Source organism: Trifolium pratense, linkage group LG5 (genome assembly GCF_020283565.1).
Source record: "Trifolium pratense cultivar HEN17-A07 linkage group LG5, ARS_RC_1.1, whole genome shotgun sequence".
NCBI classification, from domain to species: Eukaryota; Viridiplantae; Streptophyta; class Magnoliopsida; order Fabales; family Fabaceae; genus Trifolium; species Trifolium pratense.
Genome location: NC_060063.1, coordinates 42,588,790 through 42,602,451, shown reverse-complemented (window position 1 = coordinate 42,602,451; position 13,662 = coordinate 42,588,790). Strand labels below are relative to the sequence as shown.

Here is a 13,662-nt window from a genome sequence, read left to right as displayed (position 1 = left end):
TACCAAAACCTATTGATATGTATGCCTTTTCTTAATCCTAGTGTTTTTCTACATAAGAGCTCACTCCCCCTAGATATGAGTTACTTCCCACTTTCCTTTCACCACTAATCACAAGTGATGGAACTTCTTCGTCGTTTACAAATAAAGTTGAATAAACATTCAACAACAACAACAACCTAGCAATTAAATACCTAACACCTTTAAGCTTTAATCACCGGTTGTATACCTTGCGCAGTGAGCACAAGGTCTTGGACTCACAATCTTCAGTTATTGCTCGTGCTTGAAAATGTATGCTTGAATCTCTATTTATAGTCATGCTCCTCCTCTTGATTATAAATTGTTTGAGATGCACGCTAATAGGGATTTTATTTTTAAAAACAAACTTTGCTTCAAACTTGTTTCATAAGATAAAAGAATCGAGTTAATCTTTCTGCATCTCCTCTTGATTATAGAGATCGTGAGATGCAAGCTCATATGATTTAGTTTTAAAACAAACTTTGTTTCAAAACTTAATTCATAGGATAAAAGATTTAATCTTATCCTTTATCAAAGTTAGTTATGATCCCCAATCATATCTAACACATAGGCTCGATAACAAACTTTATTATCTTACCATTTAACAGCTGGCCATCGTAAGTTCGTGCATGTAACATACTTTGGAGAGAATCACACGCCTTGGATAAGTTTAAGTTCTCCAGCCTGCTGTACTGGGGCAAGATGTCCTGCGCCATTGTTTGGGACATCTTGTTTAACATATTGCACGTACACATTCTTTGCCCTTTAATAAGATGTCTGACACATCTTGTTCAATATGTTGCATCTGCACATCTTGTTCTTGCACAAGTTGTTTTAGCTTTATAATAATGCAGCCAACTCATAAGAACTACAATTGGAATTCTTTTTTATAAAAAAATACACAAAAAATATGAATAAATATTTCTATAATTAATAATATACTCTTTATTAGTTTTGCAAAAATGAGAAAGAGAAAACAAAAGTTCACATATTGCAATAATCTTTTTTTTTTTTGGTAAGGAAGCTAAAAAAGAAAAGAAAGAAAAAGGAGGGACTATTCCCGAAGAAACAAAGTTAGAGACAAACAAACAAAATACAAACTACAACTCTAACTTTTTTTTTGACGGAACTACAACTCTAACTTATTACTTGATAGACTAATATTTTAATATATATCTTCATATTTCTTGTGCATTATATTTCATATGTCATTCCAACTTTGAGAAGCCTCTTGCGAGGGATAGCCATTAACTCATCTCTTTGTTGAAAGTTCCTTCTCAAAAAATTATATGTATCGACAATAATTTTATGCAAGATTGATGATTTTGGATATGCCACTATCTCAGTTTCCCCTAGCATATACACCACACCTTTCTCCAATGCCTTACCTATAGACTTCATTTCATTTTCAATTCCTTCAACCACACCTGATGACATTGTTGTTTCATGTTGGGAAATATAATTACTTTCTTGTATTATAAATTCCTTTAGATATTGCACCAATTGTGACTCAAACTCCATAGAATCTCCAATTACATCATTGTAACCATGTCTTACAATGCAACGGAACATTTTGCATTCTCTTGGCTCCACGTATCGAAAGAGAAACCTCTCCTCCAATGCAACATTGCTGATTGGAATTCCTTTGAGGGAAACAAATACAACAACTGAATGAATTGTTGGTATGTTGGCAATGAAGTGAGCGAATATTGGAGGAATTCCTTGTACAAGCTCAGAATATAAAACTCCGATTCCTTGGATGCGATTCGTGTTTAGGTCATTTACCAATTTAATTACACTCTCAGAGGAAACTTTGTTGTTGAGTTCAAACATGTACCTTTCTTTTTGTGCATAAAACCATATTCCCATTATCATAGTGAAGATGATTGCAGATACTAGAGGAAGAAAACCACCTTCTTTGAACTTTACCATTTGTGATGATAAATATATTAACTCAATGCAACCAAATGGGATAGAAAATAGAGCTACTTGCCATATGTTTTTCTTCCATACAATCAACATTACAATGGAAACCAAAAATGTTGTGATCGTCATATCACAAATTATTGCAAACCCTGCATGAAGCATAACAATTGATTTTATCATAATATTGTAAATTTTATATATACAGTACTACATAAGGGAAGTTGCAAAAACTTCAACAAAAGAAAAAAGGGAAGATGCAAAAAATATTTAGTTTAAAGTCAATAAAAGAGTCTATAATATTTTTGCAAGTGTAAAAGATTGAAGTAATCCCTAAATAGAAATACAACACATATATATTTTTTTTCCATCTAAAATACAACACATATTTATTTCTTGATTGATTCTAAAATATCTCTAAAAGTTAGATTAAGCGACATTTGAAACTTTTGAAAAGACTAGGGTGGCTAAATAAATTTTTACTGCATTGAACATGTTATAAAAAAAAAAAAGGAAAATGATTAGTGGCACGAAGATATTTGTCGTAAAAAATGCACGACGCGTCCATGTTTTTCAATATAATTTTTCTCTCTTATTTTATGAGCCGGAATCATTGATTTAATTTGTATTGCATTTTTAATGTGAAATTAATATCACAAACATATTCCCTCGGTGCCAAAATACAAGCAAAAATGAGTCAAAGAAACTAGATGTATTTGATTAAAAATTTGGACCAAATATATTTATTTTTGTTGATCTACTTTTGCTTATATTTTGGTTCGGAGGAGTATATAACATTGAAAAAAAAAACTCAAACATATATCTTCATATAGTAGTAATCCAGATCAATCATACCAATTGTTAGAAAATTGACATTTGGCTTTGAACATATATATACGTGTAACTTTTTAAATTAAAGTGTATTATGGGTTATACTGTGTGCTTACTTCTTTGTTTAATTAGTTTGATTTATTCTTGAAACGAATAACTATAGATATGAAGTTGATTTATGAGAAAATTAATTGTTGTGTAAATTCGATGAGAAGAGCGTCGTGCCATATAGCACAGCTCAAAAAAAAATTACCATAAAATAGAAGTGTGAAATTTGGCCACGTGTCATACAGGGAGCTCAAAATAAATAAATGTAATATCAATGGATGGATATGAATTTTATGTGGGGAAGAGATGGTGCATAATACACTTTTTGATTGAAATCAAATGACACAAATTTAACACAATAAAATATCTTGATCTGATTCAATGGATGAGATTCAACTGCGGTCATTATTTGACTGCAGAGAATCCATATCCGATATAAATGTGTTAAATGTGTTTGTATATATACTGTGTGTGAGAGAGAGAGAGAGAGAGAGGAATTACCATATGCATTACTAAGCTTTTCCGCGGTTCTGAAGATAATAGTAACTGCAACACATGCAAACAAGAACATATAGTTGACTGCAGGAATATAAACTTGGCCTTCATGTGAAGCAGAAGTATGCACAACCTTAACCCTTGGAAAACAACCCATACTTAAAGCTTGAGATACAATGGAAAATGCTCCTGAAACTATTGCTTGACTTGCTATGATGGAGGCAATAACAGCAATAACAAATGTTGGCCAATACAAAGGACCTATATGAAACAAGGTAATTCACACATATTAAACTTTTGATAATTTAATAAAATAACTTTTAAAGGTGTATATGCATATCAATGAATATTTAAAAGTTAATATTGTACCAGGTATGCATTCATAGAAAATATTTGACACAGTGTGAGGGAACTTTCGGAGATATGCTGCTTGTCCACTATATGCTGCCAATATTGCTGGAAGTGTAATAAAAGAGAAACTAATCTGCAACATATATATTATAACATCAATAGTGCAACTGTGCAATTATAATAACAATATCTATTTATAGTATGCAAAATTTTATATTATAGAAAATCACCCTTTTTTTTTTTTTGTCATTATTGATCAATGCTTCACTTGTACAGTATCACTCTCTCCATTCCTTATTACTTGTCGCATTAGTGAAAGCTTTACAACAATTATGGTTAAATTATGTTCCATCCAAAGTGAGCTTTTTTGGATGGAAGTTATTATTTTCGAGACTTCCAACTCATATGGCTTTGGCAAGAAAATCTATCCTTGTTAATCAGCATGAGCAATGTTGCATTTTTTGTTTTGAAGAATAAGAGGAATTATCTCATGTGCTCTTTAATTGCTCTTTTTCTCAAAAGTTATGGAAGCGGATTTTTAAATGGATGAATGTGAATTTCATCTCTTTTGATGATGGATGAAAACATTTTTCCTCTTTTGGAGCTTTTTTGAAAAATAAGAAATATGAAAAAACTCGTCACATTATTTGGTTGGCCACCACTTGGTGTATATGGCGTGCACGTAACAATGTGGTATTTAGAGGAGAAGCTATTGATTGGAAAGCCATAGAAGACAAGATTATTCATATTTCATGGTTTTGGTTTATAGGTAAAATAGCTAGTCAGTCTTCTTGCGTTTTTTCAGATTGGTATAAGGATCCATTAAAATGCATTATTAGCATGTAATGGTCCCTATAAGAATCGTAAGGGTTGTGTACCCCTTGTATTCCTTATAATTCAATTTTTGTAGAATCTTTTTGTTCCTATTTATTTGTCATTTTAAAATTTAATACACCTTATTTATTACTCCCTCCGTCCTAAAACTTTAGTCCTTTTAGAGTTTTGCACGGAGATTAAGAAATGATAAAGATTGATAAGTTAAGTCATTTTTCCCCTTATTTTATTAAGAAAGAGAAAATATATTTAATTAATTTTTTAGCATTAGTAAGGGTACAAATGATAAAGTATCACAAATTGTACATTGATTTCTTAAAAGAACTAAAAATTTGGGACAACACTAAAAAGACAAAAGGACAGAAGTATTGTTTTGTCGATAATGCCCTTAAGTATATATTGCATAGAGATAAATATATAAAAGCGGCATGTATTAAAAAATGGAGGTAGTACTTACACAATAATTGATCACAAAGTTTGCTCATGATTTCAATCATGTTGTTTTTCATTTTAGCATAAAAATTAATTTGATTTTATTAATGCATGCTTACTTACTTGAATGGCTCGAACACTGAAGTGACCCAAATCAGCGAACATGGCTTCACATCCTGAAATTATGCATAAATAAATATATTTGAATCATTAAAAAAAGGATACAACCCAAATAAAAATATTAAAAATTGTGGTTTGTATAACATGGACCTTACAAAAAGAGTTTAATGATGGATCTAACATTTGTAGTTAAAAAGTGAATTTATAATAAAATAAAATAAAAAATGGAAGAAATATAATATAGGCAGATGCAGGTTAAGTGAATTTGGGGCTCAAGCCCCCATAAGAATACAATTTTTTAATCTTTAATACTACTATTTTTTTTTAATGTAAATAAAATACTATGATATTTTTCTAAGTCCCCATAAAATTGATTAAGTCACAAACTTACACATATATCTTTGTAATTATTTTATGTAGATATTCATGAATTTTTTTAGCAAAATAAATCAAACATCATATAAGCAAGTTGTTTGAGGTTCAATTCTCAACTCTTGCATATAGAGAATATTCGGACCATCGGATGTAAGGTGAGAAATCATCTTGTATGTCAAACAAATTTAAAGATTAATTAGTATTAAACGACAGTGAAACTTCATATCTATAACATGATATAACAAAAAAATCAAACATCATTTAAAAAGTATTTTCATTAGTTGGACTAGAGATATGTTATACCTGAGATGCATAAAAATACTCCACCAAGTGACATCCATGCTTTTTTACCATCACGTTGAAAGTAATCAACAATATATTTTGGATTAATAGCACGTAATACCCCAACATCATATTTGAACAAGTCGTAAATACCAATTCCTCCAATTAATATAAACCATATGGTTATAATTGGAGCGAATGAAAATCCTACTTTATTAGTACCAAATCTTTGAGCCATAAAAAGAGCGACCAATATCACTACAGTGATACCGACAACATAGTCTGAAAGTGAAAAATAAGAAATATGTATATATTAGCAATATTATTATTATTATTTTATTTTATTTTTGAGAAAATATTAGCAATATTTTTGTTCATTAAAAAAAGTAAATTATAATAGTTATAAGACGATAAGTTAATTAATTAATTACCTTGACCTAATTTAGAACTGATACCGCTTACTGCAGAAATAACTGCATATATAGAATTGAACAAAATATTGTTATCAATTCCATCCAATGTGAAAAAAATGGTCAATATATAATTGCATATATATTATATATTATAATTTTTTTTTCATGCCACACTTTTTGTGTTGTTATTACTACATTATTATTGTAACACTATTTACTATGTTCATTCAATTAATTAATTAGCAATTTGTATTGATATGCATTTTCTTAATGCTAACACACCCTTCATAACCTCAAAAAAGATAAATTATTGTACTAAATTATATTTTTTAACAAGTACATGAAACTATTTGAGCTCGTTTGGTGCACAGGATAAGAGACAGGATAGGATAACTGTATCATATCCTGCCACAATCCAGTGTTTGGTGATACAGCAGGATATGATAAGTTAATCCTGAAGCTTATCATATCTTGTCTCTCTATTTATAATTTTTATCCTGAATTTGAGCTGGGTTACCAGCAGGATAGGATAAGAAGAAAAAAAATTTACTGATTTATTTTATAAAATATATTTTAAAATACATAAAATAAAATTAATAAAATATAAATAATAAAATAATTAATTTTTAAATATATATGTGATTTTCTCACAGGGGTAATTTTGTAATTTATATATTCTAAAAAATCAAAATTTTACTAAAATTACAATATTTTAAAGAAAAATGATTATTAAAAAATTGACAAATAGGGATATTAATTTAAATTTTATAAAAAATTAAATATAATTCTTTTGCAATAGTAGTTTTATTATTTACGTATGAGATATATCATATATTTATTTGGCTTATCTACCATGTATATATTATTGAGTTATTTATTTGATCATGATTCATATAAAAAATTAAACTTGATTATTTTCTCATGATTTTTATTTTAAATTATATGAATTTATTTGATTACTTATTTATATTTTTTATTTATAAAATTCAAAGTATTACAAAATAATTTTAAAAAAATAACAATTGTTTTACAAGAGTAATTTTGTCAATTAAATATGTTATATATCTTATCATATTATTATGAGCAAATATGTATTAAAAACAAAATATAATAGTTATCATGTTTGTTATCTTGTGTGCACCAAACATAGGATATGATAACTGAGTATAAATGTTATCCTGATGTTATCTTATCCTATCTTTATCTTGTTTTATATCCTATCATGTCATTATGCTATCATGCGCACCAAACGAACCCTATACGTTTACTTGTGATCAAGGATTAAAATTTAATAGACAAAAATTTAATAGACAGTGTAAATTAAAATAAGATAATTAATGATAGTTAATACTTAACCTGACATTGGAGGAGTGAAAATTCCATCTCCTATAACCATAGTAGCTCCCAAAATAGTCATAAATAAAAAAAGCACACGTGTAAAATAATTGGTTTCAATCTTTTGCTTCAACTTTTGATTACTAGAAAGTGTTTCTAGTTTGTAATTAGAAAGCTGCATGTCTTCTGGTTGTTGATTTGGAATCAAACTCACTTTGGCATGTCTACATAGTAGTGAATATAGTGCAAACGCCCCACCTAAATAAAAACACAAAACAATCTCATTAATTAGCTGTTTTATTTATGTACTATTATTTTGAATTTCCTTCTCAAAGAAAATGTATTACTATTATTAAATGTGAATTCTTCTGTGCACATATTATGTGAAGATATATGTACCGGTATATTTGTTAAGGTGAATGATTCTGATTAGTTTACAAATAATATTTATTAATTTTTTTATATTAAATACTATTTGTGAACCAATCACAATCATCCACCTAAGCCGTGTACCGGTACATATCCACATAATATGTGTACCGGAGTGTTCACCGTATATAAAACAAATAAAAGGAACATAAAGCAATTCAATTTATCTTACCATTGCCATTGTCGTTAGCCAAAAGTACAATGAAACAATATTTGAGCAATGGGAAGACCAAAATGGTATAATATATGATAGATAAGACCCCAAGAATGTCATCACTATGATCAATAGTACCATTTGTGAATGTGCTTGCAAACACATAAAGTGGAGATGTTCCAATATCACCATATACAACTCCCAAGCTTTGAAATGCTAATGAAATAGTTGCCGCCCAACTCAACTATTAATTAATAATCACATTCAAAAGAAACAATTTGTCAATAAAAATATACAAATTCAAGAAACAAGTAATTGCAAATTTATTCCCATATATAAACGAAAAGGCGTCTATTGTACAACGTATTATGAATTAATTAAAGAGCTTAACCATATAATCTTAGGGCCTGTTTAGATTCGAAGACAGCACACGCGTGTTGTTTCTATGTGACAGGTTTAGCAAATCCTATCAGGTTGCTAACCCAACTATAATTTACACAAGTTTGATATAATTAAATTGCTTGAAGATATGTCAAGACCATAGAGACTGTGAAATTATTATGATAACAGTCTTTGACTCGAAGTTATTCAAAGAAGAGGGAAAAAAATAGATGTCAATGTCACATGGATTAGACAATTAACGGATTCGACAAAACATTTATCTATTTACTCATAATTTTTGCCAAAAGTAAGTGTATATTATTTTTTTCATCAAGTAGTTTAGTGGTTAAATATTTTACGTGAACAAATGGAGTGTCTCGAATTAGAACCGTAACCTCTACATATATAAAGCAAATATCTCTATAAAGTGAACTAACAAGTGATGTAAGTGTTGAGATAAATTATAAAAATTTTGTATGTGACAAGAAACTAATCAATGAGGGGGAAAAAAGCAAATGGAAGAAAGACCTTAGAGGAGTGACCAGTGATGTTGGAAACTCCGGCTTCGACATCGAATGAGTTTAAACGGCGATGGCGAAGCTTAGGAGGTGATGTATTACTCTCTTTGTCGCTTGTCTCTATTGTTTCATTACTCTTGTCCTCCATGCCTGTAGAATTTGCTTTATCAGTAGACATTGAAGATCGAGATACACTCTTAATGTTTTGTTACAAATGTATAGAATTTGCTTCATAAGTAGACATTGAAGATCAAGATCCACTCTTAATGCCTATAGAAGTGAAAATGTTTTTGACCAAAAAAAAGAAAAGAAATGAAAATGTTTTGGTCGATATTCTTCATTAGTGGCTTATTGAGTTTATGAGAAATTCTTAGCTAAGTCAAATATTAATTAATGATTACACACAACTAATCATATAATTATAAATTATTAAAATATTAAAAAATTACAAGTAATTAATATGTACTAATTAACAAAACCAAATCTCTTTAACCAAGAAAAAAAAATTAACAAAATAAAATCTTATTTATAAAAAAAATTACATATGTGTTATGAACTATTCCTAGAGAATAACAAGAATAGAGAAGAAGAGATGAAGGAGAGAAAGAGAAGAGAGAATAGACTATTGTATTGTTCTATTCAAGGTGTGTATTACATTGTAACAAAGGGGTCCTATTTATAGGACACAATTAGGGGACAAGAAAACCTACACAATAATGGACATTCATTACATATTATTCATAACACTCCCCCTTGAATGTCCATGAAGGATATTCTTTCTCTAAAAAAAAAACTCTAGTGAAGGAAAAAGTGTACATCATCATTTGTGTGTGAACTGCCTCATTAAAAACCTTACCAGGAAAACCCAGTGGGACAAAACCACGGTGAAGGGAAAAAGAGTGCAGAACATATTTATATCTCCCCCTCATAAAGACAATTATTATACATGAGATGAAAAATCAAATAATCTTCTGTACTAGCTGCTCCAAAGTTTTACTAAAAGTTGACTCTGTAGAAAATTCTGTCATATCTTCTTTATTATACTCTTCTCTAAATTAGCACTGCGTCTGATATTATCTTCATGTTGAGTTGTTGCAGGAACCATCATTTTGTAATAAAACAACGAATTTCTTGTATGTGTTGAATTACAATCTTCAACAAAAACATCTTCTCAGCTTGCTTGATGTAGTGCTAAAATCTTCACATGATTGGATGATATTGTTGTTTCTTTAAAGTATAAATAATTCTATGTTTTGCTTTACTTCAATATTTGGGTTGGATGAATAGGCAAAAATAAAATACTACGAAATTATAGCAAATATATTAGTGAGCTTAATTGAATTAAGATATGGTACTTCAGGACCAATTCAAATTGTTCATCATTTTCTTGAGGCGTGACACATCAAATGACATTGCAACCATTTTTAGTATACAACAAATTAGATTTGTCAATGTCAAACTGTTTTAATACTTTTGCTATATAATCTTATTTAAATTATAAATTTAAATGAGAATATCTCATAAGCTCTTCGGGAGTCTAGATGATATTTTATCATTAATATAAGCCTCGGATATAAATAATTTATTGTCAAATATAACTAAATCCTTCAGGGATCATCATTATCAAGTGAGCCAGTAAAATACGTTAAAACACATATTTCACATGAATTGAGTATTTCAGATGCTACTCAACTTAATTAATTTTTTGAATTCACTTCAGGTGAATATGCTTCTTGAAAATCAATGATTGACATTTATCAATATACTTGATAAACAATTCAAATTCTAAACATTTTGTTTTTATTATTTTTCTCTTGAAAACTTATTCATATCGATTTATCTCCATCTGCAGATGAAATGGACTACTGGTCCAAAAACATTTCGCTTTGCAAAGCTAGTTTAATTTTGTATCAATTGCGTCTATCTTATTTAGTCAATCATTTCATTGTCTATAATCCTTAATAGACTTTGATTTATGATCCTCATTGTCATTTATCACATATATAGCGCTTTATTATGTGCAAAAATATTGTCAACGTTGACTTCATCTCGGTTCCATCGTATTCCATTCATGACATAGTTTGTCGAGATCTCTATATTTTCGTAAATTACAGGTACCTGATAAGTTCTTCTGGAACTGAAAAATTAATTATGTCAAATACTATTTTCATATCCTCACTCGGGTCATCTTTGTTTTTAGCTCCTTTTCTTATTTGAGGATTTTTATCTTTGGAACCGATTTGCTTACCATGCTTCACGCGTGGTTAGGAATCATTTGCAATATTAGATTGTCCAACAGGGACATTCATTTTTATTGGAGCATTAGCAGCTGTTGATTGATTTCATAAACTTTGCAAATGAGTTATCTTTTGAACTTCTGGTTCATATTGATTTCTAAGAGGATCAAAATAACAATTATTAATTTATTTCAAAACATTTCAATTGAACTTCTAGTTCATATTTTTAGCTGCTTATTATCTCCCCCTAATATTGGGAAAACTAATTCACCAATTGATAATCAGCCCATAAAGCTGTAAAAAAATCTCCAATTATTGGCTCACTTTGGAGATTCATATAAAAATTATTTTCCCAATATTCTTTTACTACCCATTTAAATGCATTATATTGGAGCAATTGAAACGTACCCAACACATCCAAAAATGTTTATATGGGAAAATATGTTTATAAACTAAAATTCAAATAAATTAGGGGAGAGCTTATGTATATAATAATTTGTTGGCATGATGCTATTCAATATCTCAACATACATGTTTGAATGTTCCAAACTATAACTTAGAATGGATCTTCAGGTCCATTATTTTTTTGTTTGTATGAACATATTTCATAAGATGTTTGGTATAAATTTCAATTAACATATGATATTTATCAAATACTTTCTAGAATAATATATATAAAATGATCTCTTAAAAATAATCTCACAAACTTCTGGTTGTGAGTTTATAACAAACATACATATGACCATTTGGTTGATGCAACAATTCAAATTTTAGAAATCTAATCGGTCCACATGATCGGTGTATTGATTTACAAATATCACCTTATATATATTCTAAAAAATAAGAGACGCTCGTTTTCTTAATTTATCAATTTTCTTTGCGAGCTAGTAATACACAAAAAAATATTAGATTGAATGAACTTCTGGCCATTCAATACATATCCATAGAAACTTTTCGCATCATAATAGATCAGAGATGACTCAACTGATCTTGCCAATTACAAACTTATTATGATTTGTAAACTTCTGGTTTACAAGAACATGTGCTTCAATTGCACAAATATATATAAATATACCCCAAACTAGAGGAAAATGTTGATAATATGTCTCGTAATGTATAGAGATACAAGATCTCATCCATTTCTTGTTTCAATAGGATATTCATTTATGCGAATATCCTTCAAACATAAAAAGAATCTTTAAGACTTAAAAATATACAATATATTGGCAAAGCGTAACTTTATTTCTCGATATAACAATGCATTGGCTCTTCTGGAACCTTCAATAATTTTTGTACTACTAAATATAAAAGTTAATTCCTTCCAAAGAAAATATATAAAATTTAATTTTTCATAAATAGTAATATCAATGAATATTTTCATGCTAACAATTATGTTTATGTGGATTTCAGCAGAATTATAAAACAGTAACAGTTAATTTTTTTTTTTATCTAATAATTTAAAATCAATAAATTGATTTAAATAAGTAACAAAATAATTAAAAACCAGTTTATATTTACAAACTGTAACCGAATTATAATTATAAGTAATTAAGAAAATAACTGTATTCAAAGCTTAAGAAAACATAATCACCATAAAATAAATTCAAAGTTTAATGTATAAAAAGCTAAATGTAACTTTTTTCTTAGGCATATATTTCATAGGGAATAATAATCGTCTACCTCATAGTAAAATATAAAATAGATAGATAGAGATCTTACTAAGTTGTGCATCGAGAAATAAAGTCGAATTATCATGTAAAAACTTTCACATTTCAATTGATAATTATTGAAATTGTACCAATCTAAAATATGATTAACCAAATATTTTTGAAATTATTTTCATAAGTTTGCTACTTTAGGAGCATATTCAAGAGACATACATAATCGTTCTTTTAATTTTGGTCCAATTTATACTAAGATCAAATAGATCATGTGGACTTTAATCATGTTGTAAAAAAAAATTAGTTCTTCAGGAACTCAACAACAAATCTCTATTCATAATGGCTAGAGAAATTCACAATTTTACAATCTTTCATGAATGGTTAAATTATTTGTTCTTCAAAAATTATACCAATAATATTCATAATATTGGTTAAGAAAATGCACATTCTTTCAGCAATCCATCAAAGATGCGCTAATATTAAAGCTTTAGCTTTTCAAGAACTATATCACAAGTGATCTTCATATAATGATCACAATAATCTTCATAATTTCTTCAAGAAAATTTTATTCTTTGAGCAATCATTCAAAGATGCTTCAATATTAAGGTTTTCCCTTTTTCTTTTCTTGTTCTTCGGGAACTAGCTAATGTCACATATATTTTCAATAGTTTTGCTAATTTTCCCACTTTTTTCCGGGGCCATGACTATTACCACGACCATAACCACAATTTTGTCCATGATAATCGTGTGTTGCTACATTCACTTATGTGAATGGAATAACATCAGTGGGTCGGACTTCATTCACTTCTGGGAATGATTTTTCATTCA

The 13,662-nt window shown here is 28.7% G+C and overlaps 1 protein-coding gene across 1 annotated transcript; it reads right to left on the bottom strand.

Moving 5' to 3' along the window:
• Positions 1–1,209: 1,209 nt before the first annotated feature.
• On the bottom strand, positions 1,210–9,114 carry LOC123886720 (potassium transporter 5-like). The gene is made up of 9 exons (XM_045936012.1): positions 8,947–9,114; positions 8,056–8,281; positions 7,476–7,712; positions 6,138–6,179; positions 5,728–5,988; positions 5,053–5,105; positions 3,682–3,796; positions 3,319–3,573; positions 1,210–2,090 (listed from the first exon to the last, which is right to left on the bottom strand). Exons 1-9 carry the CDS (start codon positions 9,112–9,114, stop codon positions 1,210–1,212), a joined length of 2,238 nt encoding a protein of 745 aa, XP_045791968.1.
• Between the last annotated feature and the right edge of the window lie 4,548 nt (positions 9,115–13,662).